The following is a 27,069-nucleotide window of genomic DNA, read 5'->3' as shown; positions in this document are numbered from 1 at the left end:
TTTCTTAGCGTTCTAGTACTAAGCCTGATCACTTTTCTATTACATCAACACAACAGCTGATTAGAAAATAAATATTGGGAAATTCATGACTCCCTACTTTTCAAATAACTTGAGCAATATGGCCATAAGGCTGTTTTGTCTTTGTGTTTTTGTACTAATCCAAAATAAAATTTCATCATTAGTTTCCTGCCTGTACTACCTTTATACAATGTGTTGAGAAGAGACAGGCCCATAAAAAAAGGCATTTGCCTGGTGCTTCACCAGCTTAGGTGACTGTTTGTTACAAACACATAAAGTTACATGTTAGCCAATACGGCCTTTCCTCCTCCCCATTTCTTTTTCATTCACATTTAGGTTATTTTATGATGCTTTGTTTCAAACTTCTCCATGAATTAATATTAAAGTAGGAAGAGCAAATTTGAATAGATGCAGTACCTTTTATCATTTTGGGATGAGTAGACACACATGTGCATGAGTAGGCAATATCCAAACAGTGCATTTAAGCCTGAGGCTTCATTAGTGCCAGTCAAACTGCACATTATCTGAACCTGGAGTTGTCTTCTGTCTCCAGTCTCAACAACGTTCCCAAATTCAGTACAACTTTTCAGCCAATCACTTCCAACCAAACCCACCTCACAAGATTCTTGTTGTAGGGAAAACTGAAGGTAGGACCATTATGTACATACGTCACTTTAAGATGGCCAAACATAAAGGCATGATAAAAACTAAACAATCAATCTGTGTATCTGTATCTAAGGGGGGAAAGAAAACTCTCAAGGAATGCTCGTCTTATATCTGAGTAATGAGAAAATTAAAAATTGATTTTATGATGTTCTCATATATGCATCATTTTGCATTAGATATTCTCTCCCAGAATACAAACAATAACATTTAAATCTGAGAAAACTCTCCAAGTTGGCTGCCATGATTCCAAGTTTATTATGTCATGCAAACTGCAGAATTCTAGGATCTTGTAAAAATGCTGAAAAGATTACAAAGATTTGAAAGGAGGTAATTTCTAAAAGGCGCTTAAGTTTTCTTTAATTTTTAGCTGCATAATTATAACTTTATACTGATATAGTTGAGTGATGGCTTAAGACACGTAGCACAGGTTCACTTCAAATCTCAAGAAACATTTTGCTAATAGAAAAATATAATCTGAAAACATTTTAATAATCAGGAGAATATAAGCATGGGCTAGTAGGTTTGAAAAGAAAAACTATTTCAATAATATATAAAGCTAACTAGTTTTATACACACAATCTCTGATTAAAAATTCACAACATCAGGAAGTCATACTGAATTTCACAGAAATAATTTATTATATCAGTATTCTTTTGGATGTTCGGGATTTCCCAGCAGCACCTCTAATAACACAAACACAAAGGCCTGCAAATCATTTCCAAAATTTAAATGACCAATATTTCAACCAGTTTTATATTAAATGATTTAGAGTTCACTCTTTAACAGATAATCATACTTATTGGCAATATTCAATAAAAACAGATTAAACATGTTAAATGAGATATTGAAACTTACAGGAATATTGTGGTCCTTTCTTCCTTTATGTGAGGAAGCAACATGTGCAAGATACTGAATAACTTTCTTGGTATTTTCTGTTTTCCCAGCACCTGATTCACCTCTGCAAAACAAATTATTGGAGTTAAACACATGAAAAATAATAATCAAGACTAAATAATCATAATTCAATATCAGAAAAATGTGGAGTTGGCCACTGGAATAAAAATTTCTACACTATTACTTAAAGTAGAAGCAATACTAAAATAAATTATTTAACATTGTGCTTATAGATTGTGGGGTACGATGGCTCAACAGTTAAAGATGGTGGGCTTGTTAGCTGGAGAGCTGACAGCCCAGGTTTGAGACCCAGGCTTCGTGCCATGGGGTTAGCTCCCGTTACTTGCCCCAGCAACTGTCCACCTAGAGTTCAAAAGCATGAAAATGCAAGTAGATTCATAGGTACCACTTTGGTGGGAAGTTAACAGTGTTCTGTGTGCCTTTGGGGTATAGCTATGCTGGCCACAAGACCATGGAAAATGTCTTCAGGACAATGCTGGCTCTCTCTCAGCCAAGAAACAGAGATGAACATCATTCCCTAGAGTCAGACACAGCTGAAGGGAAACTTTCACCTTTATCTTTTTTTGCTTGTAGAATGATTCCAAATTAAATAAAACATTTTTACTTTCAACCCATTTAACACAAAAAGCAATGCTTCTATGATTAGTTAGTTCATTAAAATTTCATTTATACAGTTTTAGTGCTTTAAAATCTTCAGTCTATTCTCATGCTAATCCTTTTAAATAGTTTACAGTAGTACATGTCTACTGACTTGTTTAGATAGCTACTATAAGATTATCCCTTTCCCAAATCTACTCATTCAGCCAGTAAAATTTTGTAATCTCATTTCCAGATCCAAATGTGCAAATCCTGCATAGTATAATCTATGCAGCTGAATATATTAATAATGTAAAGCATGCATATTTCTATCCAATATTATTTTTTTTCTCTTTCTGCTATGTTAGATATTTCAGCCAAAGATGAGAAGATAAAAACTTTCTGAACTCCATTCAAGAGTACTCAGTCTTATACAATCTATTTGAATATATCTTGCTCAACATTCTTTTTGATTTAAGACAGTTAGGAAAGAACTAAAATGCTGTCACACATTTTATTTAGATGATTCCAATTTATATATATATATAAACATAATCCCCAGCATTTTTACATTCTGAAAAAAATATCCTCTTTAAAACTTTATAAAGCTGCTGGCACTCAATGTACATAAAATTAAACTGAATCAATAAAAGTTATGATTATACAAGGAAGTTTCCCAAATATTTTATATTCTTAAATACTAGTCTGAGCAGATGAAAAATATTTTTAAGAACTCAGTATCAGTCTAATTTTAAAACTGGGGTCTTAAAGCCCTTCCTAATTACATATAGTAAAATAATTTTCCCTGTGGTTAAAGTTATTTTTGGAATCTACCAAACCTTTGTCACACATGTAATAATTTGAAACAAATTAAAAATCAGAATCAAAACAAACAGCATAAATGTTCTTGACTCCATCAATCCGACTCTAGAAACTGAAGCCAAGGTAAATAAAAGGGTTTTCATATTCTCATAAAAGTATATATCTAAAGCTCAGCCTTCAGGTTTTTGGAAAGAATATGATTTTTTAAAAATTGTATCAAGAACAGAATTTGGGATGATATGAAAAAGTTTAGCATCGATACACAATTTTTCTGAAACAAGAGGAAATCTCAATTTGCCCATGACTATGATGTCTGTTTTGCCAAAAAGAAATGTTCTCATACTCACTTCAACACTTCTTTCACCCTTATCAATTTGTTTCTTAGTAAAGAAAAAATAATCTCATGTATTCAATTTTAATAGTGTTCCCTTATCCAGAGAATATATGGGGAAATATTCCCCTTTCTCCAAAAACTTTAAAGACTTTGAAGAAAAAACTCCCCACAATTCCACCCACTTCTGAAATCCTGCATTTTTCTTCTAATAGATTTGTTCCCCAAATAAAACTGAAGCAAACTGTGTGGCTAATGAAAACAAGTCCAAGCAAATAATCTGGATTCACAACTGTAATAACAGCTCTGACAGGAAAGAAGAAGCTTCTTTGATGAGTAGCAAAACGTCTTCAAAGGAAAAAGCAAAAACAAAAGTCAGTTGCTCCTGAAAAAGCATCTTTGGGACAACCATGACCTGGATGACTGAGAATCTTTGCAGACTTTCAGCTGTAATAACAGTTATAACAAAACTTTACACACAAATAAAGAAATAGAGATTGAGATGTCTTTTCTGATCAAGCTAGGACTAAACAAATGTCTCAAATTCAATTTGACAAAATACAAGGATAAATTAATAGACAATGAAACAGTAACACCATAGTGTTTCAAAGTTTGAACATAATAGAAAGTAAGCTTTCAAAGTTTTTAAATATATTTTATGGCAGCACTCCTTATTGAACTAGCATATTTCTACCCTAATTTTTCAGAAGAATTTATTGTTTACATACTACGTGAAGCAAAATTCAAATCTGGAAACATCGCCCAAAATGTAGATGATTTACTCAATTACAATGAAGACAATTCTTCAGGTATTTTTAATGCCTAACAAATTATGATACAATCATCAATTTCTGAAAAATTATGCCATAGTAAATTTATTAAATTTTAGCAAGAAGACACTGCTACTTCAACTGACCATTAAAATACATATTTTTAGCCATCTCATTCCTTTGTTTTCGGACAAATATAGCGGTAGACTAGACAACCCATGATCCCCTGGGACACTGTTTCAGAGATATTTCCTTACCGAAACAGAACGACCACACATGCAGTTGAATGGATGGGGGGAAAGGAGTGTTGGAAATGACCATATCTGATATTCAGGAAAAGGAAAAGGCAGATGGTACCTCCCCACCCCACCTCAGTGTATATCTAATAGTTATGTACTGACATAAATCTTGTCTTCTCCTGAGGAAAGAGCCTCTCCCTCCTGAGACTACATTCCGTCACATTGCAGAAGCACTGCAAGCAGCCACAACTTTCTAAAACTTCATGTTTAGTTGTCATGGGTCCTGGATTTTGGATGCATTCTGTAATTAGCCCATTTGAGGTATGTTGATTCAAAAACTATCACTCTATGATGCACCATTTTGCCCAGTTAAAGGTCATGACAAGGTGAGTTTTTATAGTATATAGAGTATATTAAATATACTGCCAGTATAAAGCAAGAGGGGTTTGGAAATTTCTCTAGGTACACTATATTGCCAAAAGTATTCGCTCACAACTGATTCTGATTATTTGGATGGGTGAGCGAATACTTTTGGCAATATAGTGTATCTCAAAGGAAAATGTAGTCTAATTTGCATACAGGACTTGGAAGTTACTGTTGCTTTTCCGCAGCAGGCTAAAAGGTAATCAAACTGAGTGCCCTTTCAGAATTTAGATATCAATTTTTGTGAATTTAGATATTAAATGAACCAAACCAAACAAGCCACCCCAGAATTACTATATAGTTTCACTATTATATATATATTTACTATTATCACATTATCTTGTTATTTTTAACAGCTTATATAAAAAAAAGGAAACATTCTGAAGGATAAATATAGATTTATATAGATAAATCTATATTTTAAAAAGTGTGCCATCAAATTGGTGTCAACTTTTAGTGAGCATAGATCTTCTCCATGATAATTTGTCCCCAACCTAGTCTTTTAGATCCTCCAATGGATATAACTGAATCCTTCCTTCCACCTGGTTGTCTTCTTCTCTTTAAATCTTTCTCAACAGTATAGATTTCTCCAGAGAGCTAGATCTTTACATCATGTGCCCCAGATAGATGCCTTGAGTGAAGGTTTCGGCTGACTTGATTATCCATTTCTTTGTTTTCTTAGCTATCTATAATAGTATTCTTCAACTCTTGGCTGTCCATAGTATTCTCCAACACCAACGTTCAAAAGCATCTATATTCTTTCTATCCTGGTGGAGACATATCCCAAAATGTGAATGTCTTTCAAATGTCTTCATTGCTACTTTCTAAGTGAAAGTCTGCAGTGTATTTCTTACTTATTTATATTTCACATTTTTAAACACCCATCTCCTTCAAAAAGTTAATTGCTAATTCCTTTACTACAGAAAGCCAGTTTTAAAAGGAAGAAGGTATTCACCCCTTTAATACCTTCACTATCAAATGTTAATACTTGTCCTAAAACATTATTTTGAATGTAAATGTTATTCTGGATATAAATATTGGCGATTGATATGTTTCTATTTCTTATGATACACACACCAAACTTTTCTTTTCTAATGGGATTATTTTTCACTATGATTTTGTTTTAGTGTATATTCATTTTGCAAAATAAACACACACAGAGAAACACAAGGTTATGTGTGTGAAATAATATTTAGGTAATTTAGAGAGTTTTTTAGATACAGAGTAACTGACAACATACAAGGCATATTAGTACATTTTATAACTTGGAAGGGGCCGTTTAGATAATTGAGTCTAATTTCTCAGGTCAGCTTCGGCTTTGAAACATTTAATGAAGAGATTTCTGCTTATGTGTCCTTTAGCAGTCAAAGTATTTATGCCTTTGTGCCTTAACTTCACTATAACTGCAATTGGCCTCCCTGCAACTTAAGCTTATCATTGTGCCCTACTCTCTGGAATGCCAGAATACTGGCCTTTCTGTGTGTTATTGTTATTATATATTTGTTATTATATAGTTAGTGTTATTGTAATCACCCTCCTCATCATCTCGTCTCAAAACTAAATGTGGCCATATTCTTCAACCTCTCCTTATAAGATTCTAGACTCCTTATCATGCTCATCACCCTGTTTCCCCGAAAATAAGACCTCCCCAGATAATAAGCCCAATCGGGCTTTGAGCGCATGCACTAAAATAAAATATTGCAACACAGCAGCAGCCATGAAGTGACCACGCTCGCTGCCTCCTGCACCTCAAAACTAATAAGACCTCCCCGAAAATAAGGCCAAGTGCTTATTTCGGGAGTCAAAAGAAAATAAGACCCTGTCTTGGTTTGGGGGAAGTTTCTCTAAATCTTTCTTAAATTTTATGCCCAAAACTGGACATAATACTTAAGATGGGTTTGACCAATACTGAATACAATGGCATTATTTCCATGATTTGAAAATTATATTTTTGTTCATACAACCTAAAACTGCACTTGCTTTTTAAGAGATCTTATCACATAGCTAATTCATATTCACCTTCTAATCAATTATAATTCCACATAAGGAGGAGGAGCTTCCGGCGATGGCGGTCGCCTCCTGAGCTCCTAAGAACGCCATGGAGCTCCCGACTGGGTAAGGGACTGCTGCCGGCCCTCATGTCATCGGAGGGCCGAGAGTTGGACAGCTCGACCACCCTGGCTTGTTTTGGGCTCGTTTTGGCCCGCCAGGGTGGTCGGGGGAGATTGGAGGAAGAGGAGGAACGGAAGGCTGTAAACGGCCGGGGAAACAGCTGGGAAGCAATGGCGGCGGCGCGCGCAGCGCAGCGCGGCGTGAGGATTGCGCTGGCGGTGAAAAAAGGCACCGGGGAGAAGAACGAGGCACCGGGGAGGAGAATAAGGCTGGGAGGCAATTGGGAGAGGCAGTTGGAGACGGCTGCGGCAGTAGGACGAGTGGAAAGAGTGGCGCCGCGGCCAGGGACTCCTTTCTGGTATCCTGCTGTATCCTGGCTGCTCCCATGCCCCCCCCCCCCCCGGGCCTTGCCGGCGCCAGCAGAGGACGCCAAGTTTACGATCTTGGAAGATTGTGGAGAATTTTATCCTAATCCTAATGCAGCATCTCATGATCCGTGGAGAACTTTGGAGCGCCGTGTGGGGGGCCAAGGTGGAGTGTGCCCACCTGGGCGTTTGGATGGAAACCAGGAGTGAGGGCGAAGGTATAAACAACGGTTGGGGGTGGCCTGGAACACCGGAGGCCACTGGAGGCCCTGTTTCAAGGCCATGGATAGGCCTGAACAGTTACCTAGGCCAAGAACAACTGGGCCAAGAACGCCCCCCCATCTGGAACCACCTTGGACTGTCTCCCACCTTTCTGTCATCTCTGCCATCTCTCACCACTTGAGGATATTCGATTACTTCCCGCCCCCCCCCCTCATGCAAGTATTAATCTGGACATTGGACATTGAAGCCTCCTACTTCCTATTGAGACTCTACCCCCGTTTACCAACTTTTTATCATCAGCACCCTTACCCCACTGGGTTTTTAACAATCTATTCGAGGTCAGACCTGCTCCGCCTGCGGGAGGCCCCTCTCTCGCAGGCATGGCCCTTGGCTCTTTCAAGGGCCCGCCTTGATGACGGGTTCGTGGACCCCGAGAGGTGCAGGAACCGGAAGCTAAGGGGATTTTTAGTAAAATGTTTTTTATCTTTTTTAGGGGCTCCCAGGGTGGGGGGGAGGGCTAATCAGACCGGGAGGAGGGCCAGAGCCGGACAGACAGGTGAGTCCAGGAAGGACGGGGATGCGGTGGACGGGGGGAATATAAAGGTCACTAAAGCAGAGGGTTGTCCTATTACAACGGTCGCGGGGAGGAGGGGATGCGAGGACAGGATAAGATCTCAAGGTCGGTTGGGAGACCGTGGCTGTTGGTTACGCCCGGTCGTTTGTACCAACCCCTGCAGTCTAGGTGGACAGGTCATACAGAGCCAGGGCCTGCGGCTGATGCTTTGCAACGCAAGGTCTGTCACCAACAAGGCCCCCCTCATTAATGAGTTGATCTCAGAGGGGGAGCTAGACCTTGCAGGGATAACGGAGACCTGGCTGGGCCACGAGGGTGGTTTACCCCTCGTGGAAATGTGCCCACCGGGTTTCCGTGCATTCCATCAGCCTCGGGCCCTGGGTAAGGGTGGAGGGGTGGCGGTGGTTATGCGGGAATGTTTGGAGCCGAGGGAGTTCACTGTCCCTCAGATACCCGGGTGTGAGTCCCTTGGTGTGAACTGGGGCCCAGGGAGGCAGTGGGGCTTGCTGATTGTATACTTGGCTCCTCGCTATGCATCAGCAGCCCTGCCCGAGCTCCTCGAGCTAATCTCAGCGACGGCAGTTGAGACTCCCAGACTCTTGGTCATGGGGGACTTCAACTTGCCGTCAATGGGAGCGGCTTCCGAGGTGGCCCAGGAGTTCATGGCTTCCATGACGGCCATGGACCTGACCCAATTAGTGCAGGGCCCCACTCACGAAGGGGGCCACACACTGGACCTCATTTTTGTATCTGAACAGTGGACGAGTGATCTGGGAATAGGGGATTTAGTCATCACGCCCCTGTCATGGTCAGACCACTCATCCCTCCAGCTGGACTTCCCTGGCGCTATCCCCCACCGCGAGGAGGCGGAACCAGACTCTATAAACTGGTACCGCCCCAGGCGCCTGATGGAATCTGATAGATTCCAGACGGAGCTTGGGCCAATTCCTGTAGCCTTGTCCCGCTCCCGCTCCGAGGACCTAGTGACTGCCTGGAATAGGGCGACGACTGGGGCCTTGGACCGGGTTGCGCCTTTGCGACCTCTCCTGCGGCATCGACCCACCCGGGCTCCTTGGTTCACTGAGGAGCTTAGGGTGATGAAGCGCCACAGGAGACGTCTAGAGAGCAGGTGGAGGTCCTCACGCTCCGAATCTGACCGAACACAGGTAAGAGCCTATTTGCGGACTTACCTTGTGGCAATAAGAGCGGCCAAACGTAGGCATTGTGCTGCTCTTATTGCGTCCGCGGATAACCGCCCTGCCGCCCTGTTTAGGGTGACTCGCTCCCTTTTATCGCAGAGGGCGCGGGAGACACCCTTACAGGGTAGAGCAGAGGAGTTTGGGGAATATCTTCAGGACAAAATCGATCAGATCCGGAGCGGGTGGACCTCCGTCAGTGGACCAGACGAGCCGCCAACAGCGAGTCTTGAGAGACCATTCTGGGAGGAGTTTGACTCTGTTGCCCCCGAGGATTTGGACAGGTTGCGTGGACGGCTGCGACCCACCACTTGTTTAACGGACCCGTGCCCCTCCTGGCTGGTACTGGCAGCCTGGGAGGTGACACGAGGCTGGCTCCTGGGCCTGGTGAGCGCATCACTGGGTGAGGGATACTTACCAACCGCCTTGAAAGAGGCGGTGGTGAGACCCTTGCTCAAGAGGCCTTCGCTCGACCCAATGGAGCTAGCTAACTATCGTCCAGTCTCCAACCTCCCCTTCGTGGCGAAGGTTGTTGAGAATGTGGTGGCGCAGCAGTTCCCGCGACACCTAGACGAATCCGACTATCTAGACCCACGCCAGTCCGGCTTCCGACCCGGGCACAGCACCGAGACAGCCTTGGTCGCGTTGGTCGATGATCTCTGGAGGGCCAGAGATAGGGGTTGCTCCTCTATCCTGGTCCTATTAGACCTCTCGGCGGCTTTTGATACCATCGACCATGGTATCCTATTGCGCCGGTTGGAGGGGATGGGAGTCGGAGGCACCGTTTTGCGGTGGTTCGGCTCCTACCTCTCCGACCGGAAGCAATGTGTGTTGACAGGGGGACAGAGGTCGTCCCTGAGGCCACTCACTTGTGGGGTGCCACAGGGGTCGGTCCTCTCGCCTCTCCTGTTCAACGCATATGTGAAGCCGCTGGGTGAGATCATCCGTGGTTTTGGGTTGAGTACCATCTCTACGCTGATGATACTCAGCTGTACATTTCAACCCCAAACCACCCCAACGAGGCTGTCGAAGTGATGTCCCGGTGTTTGGAAGCCGTCGGGGTCTGGATGGGGGACAACAGACTCAGACTCAACCCCTCCAAGACCGAGTGGCTGTGGTTACCGGCACCTCGGTTCAGCCAGCTGACCCCATCGCTGGCCATAGGGGGCGAACAGTTGCCCCCTGTGGAGCGGGCGCGCAATTTGGGTGTCCTCCTTGATGCCCGGCTGTCAATGGAGGACCATGTGGCAGCCGTGGCAAGGGGGGCATTCCACCAGGTTCGCCTGGTGCGCCAATTGCGCCCCCTACTGGACCGGAGTGCCCTGCGCACGGTCACTCATGCGCTGGTGACGTCTCGCCTGGACTACTGCAATGCCCTCTACATGGGGCTTCCCTTGGGACGCATCCGGAGACTGCAGCTAGTTCAGAACGCAGCCGCGCGGGTTATTATGGGAAGTACCCGTTACTCCCACGTAACACCTCTCCTGCGCGAGCTGCACTGGCTACCTGTGGCCTTTCGGGTGCGTTTCAAGGTATTGATCACCATCTTTAAAGCGCTCCATGGCAGAGGACCTAGTTATCTGCAGGATCGCATCCTACCACACACGTCCCTGCGACCTATCCGCTCACACAGGGAGGGGCTCCTCCTGGTGCCGTCTGCTAGGCAATGCCAGCGGGCGACACCTAGGAGTAGATCCTTCTCTGTGATGGGCCCAACCCTCTGGAATGACGTCCCCCCAGACATTCGAACTACCACCGACCTCCGTTCCTTCCGGCAAAAGTTAAAGACTCACCTATTTCAATCAGCTGGCCTGGCACTTTCTTAGCTTTACCTCCCGGGATTCATTTATTTTAATTGGGTTTGGGGTTTTAATAGGCTTTTAACGTATTATATTTATTATTCTATTACAGTCTCACAACCTCCTTCACCTACGTATTTAATTATTTAACTGTTTATGTATGTATTTTACAACGTATTTTAGTGACTGTACACCGCCCCGAGTCCTCTCCGGGAGAGGGGGCGGTCTATAAGTGTGAATAATAAATAAATAAATAAAGAACCAGTCCAGGTACCTTCCATCCTAAACCTGGGGATTTAAATTCTTTATCTAAGTGGACTTTCTACTTCTTCTCTTAAACTGCACTATATTCTTTTTAGAATCTTCTCTGACTATTAAAGTCATTTTGAATTTTATTTCTAGCTTCTAGACTGTTTACTGTATCTACTACCCAAATCAGTAGTATGTCACCTGCAAATCTGTACGCTTTTCCTCCAATGTGTCACTAATAAAATGTTCAGAAGTATTGGGCTTAGATCCAATCCCTAGGGCACCTCACTTAACATTCCACCATTCAAGCATGTGTGAATCTATCTAACAGAGATTTCATCCAAGCTATACATAACTAGCTTGCTAAGCAAAATGTCAAGATACACTTCGTTAAATATTTTGCTGTTACATCCCCCACAACCTACTAAGGAAGATGACATTTTAAAAAATGAAGCATATGTAGGTGATTCACTGCATGCAAACGTAGGCAGAGCTCTAATTTGAAATATCAATTCTATATACATAAAAGGTGGCCGGACAACTAAATATGAAATTAATTTCTCCATATAACCTTAATAGTGCCTGATGACTAGGCAACATTCCAAGGAATATTACTATGTGATGAAAGTAACAAGCCTCTCTAAATCATTTTATGATTAATCTTGATTTTCACATTTCATTGCCAAACAGATTTAAAACGCACTAGAAATATTCCTATTATTTATACATACAAACAAAAGTATTTTTAGTGTTGGAAAAATCTGTCAAGCTTGGAAAAATAATAACCTGAAAATATCACTCCCAAATTTATTTTGCACCTCAACTAGAACTGGATTTTGGAATATACCTGCAATCCAGGTTTTATTTATTAGAAACTGTAAATTGGCAAAATTTTCATTAAAATATGAAACTAATTTGTCATGCACCCCTATTTTTCTCTAGAACTTTATTATCTGTTTTATTATTAACCAAACTGTCAACCAATTTGTAAATGAAAAATTGCAAGACAGAGGGAAGATAGAAATGATATAAAACAGTTGAAAACATCTTGCCTGAAAAAGCATAGGTGTCAGTTGACTTTAAGGTGCTGTTTTGCAATTATTAAAATTTGATTATAAATTGTCTTTCTGCTAGACCAGTGGTGGGCAACCTTTTTTTTCAACTGAGCCAAATCTCGCCAAAACCACAATTGAAATTTATTTGGAGAGCCGCATTTTTAAAACCGAAAATACATAGGATGGTACACTGTTTTTAGTTTCAATAAGTTTTTATTGAGAATATTCCGCATGCAAGTATCCACATAGGTGGGGAGGATACAAATAACACAACTAATAAAATAAAAACTTTAGAACGATATTATTTATCGATAACGTTAAATTCCGTAAAATTTGCCTTACAATGTAGAGAAAATTGCATCCTGACAATGACTGACAAAGTCACAACCACTAATGTGAACATTGGCCTTGCATTTCCTTGGATAGTTTGAGTAAGTCAGGTTTGTATGTTGTTGCTTTTAATTTCATCTCCCTCTCCCACTTTCTTTCTTTTTTTCTTTTTCTTTCTCTCTCTCTCTCTGGCTCTTTGTCTCTCTCTCCCTCCCTCCCTCTCTGTCTCCCTCTGTCATTTTCTCTGGGTGTCTATCTGTCTGTCTCTCTCTCTCTGTATCTCTGTCTCTCTCTCCTCCTTCCCCCATCTCTGTCACTCTGTCTGTGTGTGTGTGTGTGTGTGTGTGTGTGTGTGTGTGTGTGTGTCTGTCTCTGTCTCTCCCTCTGTCTCTCTCCCCTCCCTCTCTCTGTCACTCTGTGTATGTGGGTGTGTCTGTCTCTCACTCATTCACTTAATCACTCACTCTCTGTGTCTCTCTCTCTCTGTCTGTCTATCTTTCTCTCCCTCCCTCCCCCTCTGTGTGTGTGTGGGTGTGTGTCTGTCAGTCTCTCTCTGATTCCCTCCCTCACTCCCTCTCTGTTCCTCTCTCTGTCTGTCTGTCTCATTCACACACACACACACACACACACACACACACTGTGGTCACCTTGTTGAGTGTTCCAATCACATTTGAAATGTGATTGGAACACTCAACAAGGTGACCACAGTGTGTGTGTGAGTGAGACAGACAGACAGAGAGAGGAACAGAGAGAGGGAGTGAGAGAGGGAATCAGAGAGAGACTGACAGAGACGAATCAGAGAGGTACTTTTAACTACCTGGCAGCGGCGTTTTGGCTTGGGGGGCTCCTCAGAACTTCCCAAGACTTCGGAGGGAAGTTTACAGCCCTCCCTCGGAACGCTTCGGAGGGAAGCTTCTTCAAAAGCCCTGGCGAGTGACAAGAAGTCTCCCAGGCTTTAATTTGCCGAGCTGTGCGCACGCGCCTGTTTTCCACGCCGTGGAGCAGCGGCGAGATTCTGCGCGGCGAGCGATGATTCCGGGGGCCATCCGGGAAGATGAGGAACGCGAGGGGGGACCCTGCCCCCCCACTGATGGCCCCCGGAATCATCGCTTGCCGCCCAGAATCTCGCCGCTGCTCCACGCCGTGGAAAACAGGCGTGCGCGTACAGCTCGGCAAATTACAGCCTGGGAGACTTGTCTCGCCGGGGTTTTGCAGAAGCTTCCCTCCGAAGCCCGAGAGGAGGGAGGGAAGCGGGCGCCCGGCACACAGAAGAGCCAGATTAAAATGTTTAAAGAGCCGCATTTGGCTCGCGAGCCGCGGGTTGCCGACCACTGTGCTAGACAATCTTGGAGGTTTGAAAATGGGCTGGAGATAAAGCAAAACATAGGACAGAAAAGGATGATTTATATAATCTGATTATTATTCTACTATTAATTCTTCTTTGCTGCTGTTGTTTATTAGTGAAAATAAATTTGGACATTAAAAGTATAATGGAACACTATAGCTCACCAGAACAGGATAATTAACATCTGGAACGCTACTATGTGCAAAAGAGGTAGAAGGTAATTGAAAATGTTATAACTCTGAATCCAAATACCTCTTTGCCATCTGATATATAATCAAGACAACAATGATGGCTAAAAAATAATGAACTAATATCAGTGGTTCAATATTAAAAAAGGAAATCAGTTTTTATTTAGGTTAAGGGGACCAACTAATGACCTTGAACAGAAAAAGATTTCAGTCTATATTTAGGCTTGAACATGCTTGAAAACTGCATTTAATTCTATCTACACGTTGTTCTGAAAAATGTCTTACATTATGATTTACAAATTTTTACATTTCTCCATAACAATTGAATATCACAGTGGCCAGGGGCGAGAAAGTAATCGACACTCACAATTGAAATTTATGTTAAGTGGAATCGTATAACTTTGATAATGGGTTGAAGAACAGTTGTACATTTATTATAATACTAGACTTAGCTCTAAAAATCAGACTCCCTCTTGAAAGAGAAGTAAAGCTTAAAAAGCACTATAAAACTTCTTATTCTAGAACAGCTGAGAGGAACAGAGTAAAATATTTTGTGAATGAAAAATAGTCTCTACACGTTTTCAAATGTCAAGTAGTTCTTTGTAAGGGATGAACGTGTCAAACCGGTTTCAATATTTGATTGCAATAATATGTTCCCAAGACATTTCCTTTATGAATGTCAAAATGTAAAAAAAATATTTTTCAGAAGCAATATTCAAACTGAGTTGAAAAGCTAGTATTAGCCCTTGTCATATGCAATAATTTAAAAAAACTGCACAAAATATATTTACTTACGTGCAAAGAATTGATTGGTCCTCACGATCTGTAAAAAACAAAACAAAAAAAATATTTACAGTTCTGCATGTCAGCTACAAAGAAACCAAAATGTCACTCTTTCCATATACTATCCTTTAAGACGGTGATGGCAAACCTTTTGGCACTGAGAGCCCAAACCAGAACACGCATGCATGTGCACGTATTTACGTGTGCCGGAGCATGAGAATCCAGAAGACCAGCTGGACAGTGTGCGCATGCCTGTTTTTGGCTGTTTGGGGGGGCTGTTTTCAGGCCGTTTTTCAGGCCAAAAACGGCCTGGAAAATGGGCCAGAAAGGGGCCTGAAAAACGGCGCAAAAAAACCAGTCTGAAAATGGCCTGTTTTGGGGCATTTTGGGGGGCTGTTTTCTGGCACTCTGGTGCCCGTGAAGACCAGCTGGCGATGGCATGCATGCCCTCAGAGAGGGCTCTGTGTGCCACCTCTGGCACGCATGCCAAAGGTTCACCATAACAGCCTTAAGGTGTCACTCTTTCCATAATACCTGTTAAGATTAAAAATCTTCAACTTTAAATAAAACAAGAACAAACACATATTGAATTTGCTTTTTCAGATCTAGCTTTTAAAAAATTGAGCTTGATATTTTCCTAGTAGAAAGGAAACTGAAGGATACTGAATAAATCTTGTGGATTTAATCTAGTTTTCTCTATTCCCTCTCCAGTCACTCAGTTGATGCCTAGGAACAGAAATATACACTTTAAGCTCTACTAGAAGATGTTTTGCGTTAAGATTAAGAGCATTTAAAACCATGTGTCTTGGTTCATTAGTAACTTTTTTATCAACAAAAATAAATTGATTAGAGAATGCAAATGACTGATTGTCTAAATTCGTACACTTTTGAATTTAGCATATGTTGCACAGAAAAAGCAAAAGAACAATAAATGGGTTTACAGTTTGTTCACAGAATTACTGCCCTAGGTGAGCTCCATTCTTTTGAATCTTGCACTCCTATACCATCTCCCATCCTATATTACCCTACAGGACCAAGTTGCAAAAGGATTATTTCCTCCTCTTCTCCACTCAGGCAAACACACACACACAAACAGGATCATACAGTCTTACTAAGTTGAGTCAAAATTCACAGACTTAAGAGGAAAAATTGGATTTATACTTCCTAACTGTCTAGATCAGTGGTTCTCAACCTGTTGGTCGGGACCCCTTTGGGGGTCGAACGACCCTTTCACAGGGGTTGCCTAAGACCATTGGAAAACATATTTTCAAAAAAATACAGAAAACATAAAATAATTTTATGGTTGGGGGTCACAACATGAGGAACTGTATTAAAGGGTCGCGGCATTAGGAAGGTTGAGACCCACTGGTCTAGATCAAGTCTCCAAAAAATTAGGATTTTCCCATTGCTCATCTTGTGACAATTAATACACTTCTTTTAGCTATGATAAAGCACATATATGTTGCTTAAATGTAGCCATTTCTGATAGCATTTTCATATTCACAGTCTTCCAAAATGGTTTTGGAAATAAGGGATTTCTCTATGGACATCAAACAACTGCTTTGGAAATAGTAGGCTATTGTAATGACATAAAGCCAATTCTCTTCTTGTGTTCTACTGCAACAGAAACTTCAGGACACTCTACATACATCCAAAGCAGCAACCCCCAACCTTTTTGGGGCACCAGGGACCAGTCCTGTGGGGAAAAGTTTTTCCATGGATCACAGGGGGTGTGGTTTTGCGTGCTACCTGCATCCCGTGGATGGGGCTTTGCTTGTTTGTGCGAACTGGTTTTTGAAATTTAAAAAGTGCTGATCTAAAGTGCTGTGAGAGATACTTGTTTTCAGTTGATCTCCATTTATAAGAGTTTTTAAAAAAGATGTTGGATAGTTTGTGTATCCGCTAAAGCTGATCAAGCGCTAGCATTTTCAGGCAGTTTCATAGTGTCCCTAGTGTTCTTCTCGAACAGAAAGTTGCAATATTCTAGAACAGGGGTCCCCAACTCACAGGCAGCAACCCAGTACTGGGCTGCAGCCCATTCAGAACTGGGGCCATGGAACTGGTGGAGGAATGTGTGTGTGCAGCTCCTCTTGCGTGGGAGGAGGATGAGCAGACTTGCTGCTTGCACAAATTGAGTTGTGTGTGTGTGTGTGTGTATGTGCGCGCAAGCTTGCCCGCTGCTCACGCAGAACCATCCCCTTCCCCCCCCCCCCCCCCAATCAACAAAGCTGGAATGGTTGGGGAACGCATATTACGATGTGCAGCTTATCGGTTAAACCTGTGATCAGAGTTCTACATATCACTAAAAAGTTCTTAATTGGGGTATTATAGCATAGCAGTTACAATGTTTCATTTTGACTTGTATTTAATGCAAGATATCTTCCTATTCAGCAAAGGATGGCCTGATTTTTGGCTATAAGGCAAAGCTTAGATTTTTGCCACCTGATAAAACCCAGCTTTCCTCTTCTGCCCTCTACAGAAAAAGTTTTTATCTCTTGGCTATAATTGGACCGGGGTGGGGTGGGGATATTAAAAAAAGAAAAATAATAGAAAGTGATTTTAAAAAAAGCAATTATGACTTTAAAATCTCTCCCCTTTCAATAAAAAAGCTCCAGTCACTCAAGAGTTCACAGGGGGCCACGGGCCACATCAATCCAAATTGCAGTAATCAAGCCCAAGTATCAGAAAAGAAGAGCTTTTCTGAAAATGCAAATCCATCTTCTGCTAAAAGTAGAAGGTTCTGCCCACACTACAAGCCCTACAAAAGCCTGCATTGTTAACTGTAGTGGCAGTTCCACCGAGTGGGCTGTTACAGGAAGGGAGGGTGCTTGACAAAGGCTCAGCAAGCTGATATACTCCCTGACATATCAGTTGATCTTGTAGACTGTGTAATTCTTTCCCTGAATCACCTCACTTGTGAACAGGCGTAATAGCCCTCCAGTCTTCTAAAGAATTCTCAAGATAGTTTCTTAGTTTCCTAAGCGCACCTAGCAAGATCTTCTGCATCTAGAATTCCAACATACAATCCACCTCATATTCCTTTTCCCCAACTAGGAGAAGCGGTGGGGTAGTGAAAAGTCTGTAAACAAGGAGGACCTGCCTGAATAAGGAGAGAACAATGAAAAACTATGTTTACTTTCATTGAAATGGGCAACTGGAAAGCCCCTGAGTTGAAGCCATGTATGACAGAGAAGGGGCCAATAAATATCAAGTGTAGTTCTTATATGGACATGAAGGGAGAAACTTAGTGGAAAACAATGCCAAGTTCCCCATAGCAATCTTAGTGCCTTCTTGTCTATGTACTGAATATCTGCTATATATTTGCATGCAACTTGGCAAAATCGAACTGTTCTTTCAAGGGGAGCTGTGCCATGTGCCTCTCTCGGGGGAAATCAGGATCTTATCGGACCACAGAAGGAGGAGCTTTACAGAGCAAGCAGTAAGTTTTATCCCTAAACACCTTGAAAGGAAGATGCCAATCAAAAATGCAGACAGTTGTTATACAGAAATTCTGGAAACAAGAATAAATCAAGCCAATTGTCCTGCTGACAGGAAAAATCACAATGCAGAAATTGTTGCAGCACAGAATTAGTCCAGGCCTGCACAACATATGTGAGACCCATCAAACAGCCTTGCACAACCCACTAGTATTTTTTTTGAAAATTCAACAAATTCACTGATGCCAGGAAGGATCTGTCACTGCCAGCTGGTTCTTTACAGCCACTTTTGCCTTGAAAAGTCATGTTGCCAAGAAGCCTTCAACACCTCCACGTCTTACCAACACTGCCAGCTGTATCACTGCTGCCAAGCTGATAGTTACTAAACAGCTGGCTGGCATGCCAGCTAATCCTTTGTGGCCTGCAATTATTTTTAATGGCGTAATGTGGCCTTTTGCCCACTACCAATTGTGCTGGTTTCCTTTACTCTTTTTTTATTCCCCCCTTCAATTTCAGGAGATAAGACAGCAGCAAATAATTATGAATATTTGTTAAATGGAACATGAACAGAGAGCCCTAATCTGGTCACTAAACCCCTGTGCTGAAAAATGTGGTGAAATGTGGAATTTTGCACTGTCCAGAGCAGATGATAGCTCCTTGCATGGAATAAAATGAGGCCTCTGAGTGACCTGGTCTGTAACCAACAAAATAGTCATGTAACCTTACACATCTGAAAGAGATGTGTAATAAAATCCACGGGAACTGTGTCTCATAGACCAGAGGGAGAGGGGAGTAGTTACAGAAAACCAGCAGCAACGGTTTTGGCCTAGCCACAGATATCTTCTGTCACCCTTGACCACCATTACTCCGCTGAAGAAAAGGTGCAACTTTTTGAACACTCCCATATGACTTGTACTTGATTGTCATGGCAGAATTGCAATACATCTTCCTTGGAAAAAAGAGGAAGAAATAAGCCACCCCTGTAAAACAGCTGTCCTTCAGTCACAAAAGAAAATGTTTTTTTATGTGACACTTCCCCTGAGGTCATCCATCTGAGAGAGCAGGGCATCAGAATTTCATTTTAAAGCACCGTTGTGTATACAGGTAAATGACCATAACAACCTGTGTACAGGTAAAAGGCAATAAATGACAATAAAGATTATCTTATTGTAGGTAAATCCAGTTAACAGATCTACTGCCAGCCCCCATGACATTAGTTTCTCTGGAATTTTCTCCTAGAGGAGTGGGATAAAAGCCATGTCCCACCTGATCTGATATTAACTGTAGGTCAGTGCTTCCTGCAGGTGCTCCAAATTGTTGTGATCTGTCCACCCTCTCCAAGAAATGTCATTATTGAAATGCTTTATTTTTATGCATTTAACTAACGCCTGTAGTTACTTTTCTGCTCAAGGAACTCTGGGTGAACAGAAATAAAACCTAATCAAACTACACAACTCCAGTTTTAAAGAAATTGGATAGAGGCCCTTAAACGTTTCATTATCAACATATCAAATAATTCAAACGTGAACTCTTGCCTCCGGTGAAATCATAACAGTAATCCATACAGATTAAAGCATTTGAAACATAGAATGGGAAGCAAAAGAAGACTCATAAAAATCTAGGCAAAACATCTAAGGGCTTTGAGTCATTGTAGCTATATGCTATATGTATGCATCATGAAGCACTTAAGATATAATTTTAGCTTTTAAAAGCTTGATGACAGTGGGTATGCATCTGCTTTCTTTGGAATGAAAAAAAGATCCTAATTATCTTGACACTATTTTTGGTTTTGCTATAAATCATTTTAATTTGTTTTCCGCCAAATTCCAAAGGCTTCAAAATTTACACCAAGACATTTGGAAACAGAAACTTGCCAAAGTTTGTTGCCTCCAATTTGCTATATACATTTACAGAATTCTGGCAAGGCTTGAAGACTTCTGATGCCCGTCTATATCAGCAAAAGCATACAGCAGTACTGGCAAAAGCCTGTCATTATGGTTAGAAGGAATTCCTTTGTGGTTAAGGCAGCTACAGTGAATTCACATGATGAAAACAGGGATAGAATGCCATCCTATTTCTCTCCTTGATGGACTGGAATGTCTACAGCAAGGTAGCCAGCTCTACTTTATTTCTAACTCTCATGACTGCATTTTCATATAAACTCCTAATTAAGAAGAACAGCCAACAGATCAACAGATGTGAGGGACAGCTTGCATCAGTGTCTGTCCCTTGGAATAGAATCAAATGTAGATTTTAAGCCAAGGAAAGTAGTGGTTCCTACATGTGCAGCTTTGTATTAGCAACTGTTAGATGGCAGTGATCAATTGTAGATCTGCTGTCTTTAAATCCTGCTTATCAGCTGAGTTTCTCTTGATTCATCTAGCAACTTGTAAGAAATAGGCATATAATTAACTAGGTACATTTAATAGTCTAAGTGGCTGATAACGTGAAGAGTCTGTGCTGTTGCTGTTCCTTGGGATGGACAGTTACAATTTGGATCCAGTCATTGGCACCTGGAGTACATTTCTCTTCAGTAATTCTGATAAAATCAGATCACAGCTGCAGGGTTTTTCCATCTTTCAGTTTGTTAATTTAAGAATCTCTAAGTGGGAGAGTGGGGGCCAGACAGGGATGCTATAACATGCTAACCTTCTATTCCAGATTCCTTCAATATATATATTCAGCCTGAATGTTGAATAAATAAAGGGAGAATATGCAGACTTGTTTCACTCTTTTGACAGCTTGGGATTAGTCTATCCCAGGGGTGTCAAACTTAAGGCCTGCAGAACCGGTCTGCGATGCCTCTGCCAGTGAATGGGGCCGAGGAGGAGGGCGTGCGCATTCCCCCTGAGCTCCATTTTCACAGGCAGAGGGCTAGCAAAACAAACTAAAAACAAAATGAAAGGAGAAATGTTTCCCCTTCTGAGCAAGCAGGAAGGGACAGGAAAGGAGAGTGGGAAAGAGGGAAGCCAAAGAAAAAGAAGGAAAGCTGTGAGGAGTGCAAGGAAGGAAAAATACAGAAAGGGGAAGGGAAAAAAAGAAGGAAGAAGAAAGGAAAAAGAAGAAAAGAATGAAAGGAAGGAGATGTAATGAGAGAGGGAGGTCTAAGGGAAATCCTGCCTTAGCACTTGGCCACCACAGCTCCCCCCACCACGAGTGATGTCGAGCTGGCCATACCCACCCTGGCCACATCCCCCAGATCAAACACAACTCTTGATGCGGCGCTCAATGAAATCGAGCTTGACACCCCTGGTCTATTCCATCAGGTTCATCTACAGCTATCTGGCCTGCATATAGGTTTTGCAAGAAGTCAAAGAGATTTTTTGACGTTCACATTTTCCTAAGCACATTCCCCATCTTGACATGGTCGAGATAACTGAAGACTGTTCTATAATATTTATTTCCTTTTGATATTTTTGGCTTTCTCAATTGTCCAGTTTACATCAGTAATACTGTCAGTACTTCCTCAGCTTTTTCTAAAGCAAGCTTGAATATCCTTTCCATGCAGGTCTCTAATCTGCAATGAATTGTTCTAAGTATTATTAAAATAGCATGGGAAATTAAGGGTATTGTAAAATAATTCTGTTAATTCTGCTTTTTTCATGCTGATATGTAGATCAACTTCTTCCAATCTATTGGTCACTGTCATTCCCCAGATTTGCTGCCATGGTTTGGTTAGAACTTTACAGATTCTTCTTCCATTTTTTGCTACATATTCCAAAAATCCCTGTAGTCTTTTGACTTGAAATGACCTCAGTACTGATCTAACTTCATCTTCTAGACAAAATAGGAAATATTTTCCCAAGTTGGATGCTGACATCTCTGCTGCACAAAAATTTTATTATGCACTTCCCTTTGTTTGATCTTTTAATCAGTTACTATCTGCCCAGTGACATATTTTATCATGACAATTCAAGGTTGGAGTAGAGATCTTTTGAAAGCCTTTTGTTGCTTTGATTTTGCCACTCTATACAACAATATGTTATTATGATTAAAACTGCTAATAATGATCTCAATTCCATTCCTTAGCCTATAAGCTAGGGAATGAATTGAAAAAACAACCAAGACCAAATGTTGCTTCAATGGAATTGTATGCTTGCATCCAGTTTGAGCAAATACTTGGGAAATTTGAGACAGAAATCTCTCCTATCCATGCGGGCTGCACATTGCTGCCATAGAAATTTAAGATACCAGTGTGGCACATAGGTTTTGTCGCCAGGCTGCCTACTCTTGTGGTAGAGCAAGGGAGCTTAAGAAGAGGTGGGGAAATGAGGAGAAATGGCTCAGATTCAGTTTTGGAGTACAGATATGTTGTCATAATGGCAACATCTGGTTGTGAGCCAGGATTGTTATAAGGTAGATAGAGACAGCATTCATATTGGCCAAGTCTGGTAGATAGGTGTTGGGGATTGTGGAGGGAAACCCATTTCCTCATTTTCTGTAACACATGCTGCTAGTTTGAGCTGTAAGGTGAGAAACAGAAGGGTTAGGGTTAACAGAGGGGTTAGGGTTAAGTACAAAAGTTTGAGCCCATGCTGTTTTGAGGCATCAAGTCAGAAAAAGCTTTTGGATGTAATGTGCGGGAATTTGTCTCAAAGGTGCTTTTTCAAGAGGCAACTGGACTACCGTATTTCTCAGAATATAAGACACACCTTTTTTCCTCAAGAGACTGAAAATCTGGGTGCGTCTTATACATTGAATACAGCATTTTTGGCCTCCCCAAACCACGCCCCCTTTGCAAAAATGGCCATGCATAGCTTGTAGGAGGCTTTCAGAGAGATCCTGCAGATCCTTTTCTCAATTTTGCCTCCCCCGCAGCCCCCAGGAGCACTCTATAAGTTTCCTAAAAGTTATCCATGTCCTTTTTGTGAAAAAAAACGGGCTCGTCTTCACGAAAAATGGGCCATTTTTTGCTCATCCCCCCCCCCCGAGCGCTCTACAAGCCTTCTAAGGGTATTCATGCCATTTTTAAAAAAACGATCCCATTTTGGTGGGAAACGGGCCGTTTTTGTAAGGTTTGCAAAGTGCAAAAACTTTTTTTTTTTAATTTGCCTCTTCAAAACCTTGGTGTGTCTTATACTCTGGTGCGTCTTATACTCTGAAAAATATGGTATTTGCTTTTCTTTGAAGACATTTCACTTCTCATCCAAGAAGCGTCTTCAGCTCTGAAGAAGTCCAGTTGCCTCTTTAGGGCAACCTTTGGGGCAACCATGTCCTGGATGACTGAGAATCTCCATAGACTTGCAGGATGAAGAGAAAGAGATTCCTTTGTAGGTATTCCACTGGAATGCGCAGGGGTCAATCCTAGTCCCAATGGGAAAAGAGAGTGAAGATGTCAGATAGAAGCTTTCCCGAAAGAAGTGGGAAGCCAGGCTGGACATGCTACACTCCAAACCCACAACAAATAGGACAAAGGGGGGCATCTATCTGCAGACTTTGGGGAAGCCCCAAAATAGGAAGTGCTCGACAAAAGCCCCAAAGGGACGTGCATCGCACAAAAACTATGCAAAAAGACAGTTGGCAAAATCCCAAAATTTGGAGTTTTTTCACTAACAGTTGTAAATATATTTGTACAGATAGTCCTCAACTTACAACAGTTCATTTAGTGACTGTTCAAAGTTATAGCAGCATTGAAAAAAGTGACTATGACTATTTTTCACACTTACTTACAATCTTTGCAGCATCCCCGTGATCATGTGATCAAAATTCAGATGCTTGGCAACTGGTTCATATTTATGACCATTGCTGTGTGTCCCAGGGTCATGTGATCACCTTTTGCAAACCTTCTGACAAGCAAAATCAATGGGGAAGCCAGATTCACTTAACAGCCAGGTTACTAATTTATCAACAGCAGTGATCCACTTAATAACTGAGGCAAGAAAGGTCATAACTGGGGCAAAACTACGTAACAAATGTCTCACTTAACAACAGAAATATTGGGCTCAATCATGTTGTAAATCGAGGACTATCTGTACATAGTAAAAGAAACAAAAAAGCTTCCACTGTTGGAAGCACTTGTCCTTCTTAAAGGCACTCCTCCTCCAGCTATAAAAGAGCCTTAAGTCACACTGTAACAATTGTAACTTTTGTCGCATGATTTTTTTTATTGCCCTTCAGTTCATCAGTGTCCCGTAAAACAAAAGATTCCACAAATGGCCAGGAATGCCATTTTCCTCCATCAGAGGAAAAGCATATACTCAAATGAACTGAAGTTTTCAAGTGCTGCAACACACATCTTTTTTAAACACTGGGTGCAGCTGTTTAACATTATGAAAAGATGGTTTGTATGCATTCTTGTAAGGAATCAAGCTGGTGAAAGTAGAACAGATCTTAACTCTGAGAAGACTGTTACTGGGACAAATTCCAGTTACTTTTCTGTGGCCTTCACAATGATGGTGGACATGAAAATGAAGGAAGGAAAAGTCTAGGATTTAAACTTAGGATCTCAGGCCTATAAAAAGGGGTTGTACTGAAGTTGATATATTTTCTGTTGTACTATATTTCATACTTGTTTGCAATAAAATATTCAGTTAAGCTATGTCTTGTCCATGAGTCCATTGCCAAATAAACTAATTTTTGAATGGAACCAGCTTTAGCTTGTACCAAGCTAAAGGATGAGAAGCAGCATAGAAGCACCAGAAGCAGTGCACAATCCTATTCTACATGTGGGTTTGCACAGAGATCATGAAAAGAGGATTTACTTTCCTTATTAAAGTATGCTACATCATTGACTGTCCAGGTGTAATAGTCAGTACTTTTCTTCTACATTAATATTACGAAGAGACATTATTCTGACATTTGCCAGGTCTTTCCTACATATTTAGGAAGCTTTTCTAGTTCCAATCCACATTAATATTTCACTGAATCTTTCAGACAGGTTCATTTACTCCCATAGCAGTCAAAATCCCATCAGTTGAAGTGAATGATAGAGTCTGTTTGACAGACTAACAGTTGCAACTTAACTCTCCTCAAAGGACTGTTTTGGTATAAAAAGCTAAAGCAAAATAAAGAAAATAGCTGAAGGATTAAAAGAAAAATAGCACAATAATTAAGGATATAGAAAGATAATTGGATTTTTTTTAATGCTATACAGTCTGTAAAAATGTGAAATGACTATCTAGCATACATTATGTCAAAAAGATGCAATCTAACATCCATCAAAAGTTTCAACTATACTTCCACTCCCCCCCCCCCAAAAAGAGAGTGAAAATCTGGATGCATCTTATACACTGAATACAGCATTTTTGGCCTCCCAAAACCCCGCCCCCTTCGCAAAAATGGATGTGCAGAGGGATTGGGAGGCCTGGAAAGTGCTCCTGGGGGCTGGGGAGGGCAAAAACGAGCGAAAAAACAGGCCGTTTTTTGCTCATTTTTGCCCCCACCCCCACCCCCGGAGCATTCAACAAGCCTCCCAAAGCCTAATGCATGCCCTGTTTTTTGCAAAAAAAACAGGCTCATTTTCGGGAAAAATGGACCATTTTTTTTGCTCGTTACCCCCCACCCACCCAGGAGCACTTTGCAGGGCTCTCAAACTCTCTGCATACCTCATTTTTCACAAAAAACAAGGTGTGTAGAGGGTTTGGGAGGCCTGCAGAGTGCAAAAACTTTTTTTTTTATTTACCTCTTCAAAATCTTGGTGTCTTATACTCCAGTGCGTCTCATAGTCCGAAAAATACGGCAACTATACTGGCCACAGTTTATAGAATTGAGGTGCAAAATAAATGAAAATTCTTCATTTCACAATGGAAGGCCATTTACCATCTAAGAATTTAAACCAGTCAGGTTTTTAATGACTGAAGGATATAAAGGTAATGGCATCTATTATGATGTTACAATCTTTAATGTTAATCTTCTATTTACTTTGTAATTCTAAAATGTTAAACACAATGTCAGCATACGACTTTTAATAAAGAAGAGTCTTACCTTGGAGCATGCATCTATATGCAGATTCTGATATTGCATAAATATGTGGAGGCATTTCATGACGTTTCTTTCCCCTGTACATCTCAATGATGTTTTCAGAGTAAATGGGAAGGTTCTTGTATGGATTTATGACTACACAGAAGAGTCCAGAGTAGGTCTATAGGAAGAAAAAAAGCTGTTTATAGTCTTCCTGATCAACAATCAAGAGATTGTTTTCTCTGGAAAGAATTCCACTGAACTGGAGACTTAAATATTTTAATGTACTCTATGTCTAGAAAACAATACCAATGAGCTGCTTCTGAACAAAAATCCTGGTTCCAAAAGGATACACCAATAGGTTCCAAAAGGATATTACAGATAGTAATGGAAATTTCAGCTACAGTGAAAACTGTTGTCAAAAATCCACTAGGAATGATATTTACCTTCAACTATTTTCTTTTAAAAACACTGCTGAGACAACTAATGAGTAATTAAAAGAAGATAAAAGGTAAAAAAAATAAGTAGTATGTCATCTGGTGTAAAGAAATTCAAATACAAGAAATTCGGTTGTTTAAAATAAGCTACTAGGCTCCAAAATATAAATCAAGATTAAAAAGTTCAAAAGACTACAATGCCAATGCTTGCTATTTCAATAACACAAAAATAGGGCTAATAAATAAATTAGCATGTAGGATTTCTCTGAACTTTTCCTCTTACCCTTGCTTTCAACATCATTAAATCAAGATGAAGCC

The 27,069-nt window shown here is 41.2% G+C and overlaps 1 protein-coding gene across 6 annotated transcripts in view; it reads right to left on the bottom strand.

Moving 5' to 3' along the window:
- The window catches only part of MYH10 (myosin heavy chain 10), a 90,778-nt gene that overhangs the window by 49,641 nt on the left and 14,068 nt on the right, over window positions 1-27,069 (bottom strand). For all 6 annotated transcript variants that reach the window (XM_081939612.1, XM_081939614.1, XM_081939613.1 and 3 more), the window contains 3 exons: window positions 26,339-26,495; window positions 14,991-15,018; window positions 1,540-1,642 (listed from right to left, as the gene is read on the bottom strand). In XM_081939612.1, coding sequence (XP_081795738.1) covers window positions 1,540-1,642; window positions 14,991-15,018; window positions 26,339-26,495 — 288 coding nt within the window. The remainder of the gene's footprint in view (window positions 1-1,539; window positions 1,643-14,990; window positions 15,019-26,338; window positions 26,496-27,069) is intronic.

The sequence above is a fragment of the Natrix helvetica genome, assembly GCF_964273705.1.
Source record: "Natrix helvetica genome assembly, chromosome: 1".
Lineage (NCBI taxonomy): Eukaryota > Metazoa > Chordata > Lepidosauria > Squamata > Natricidae > Natrix > Natrix helvetica.
This window is presented reverse-complemented; position numbering and strand designations above follow the sequence as displayed.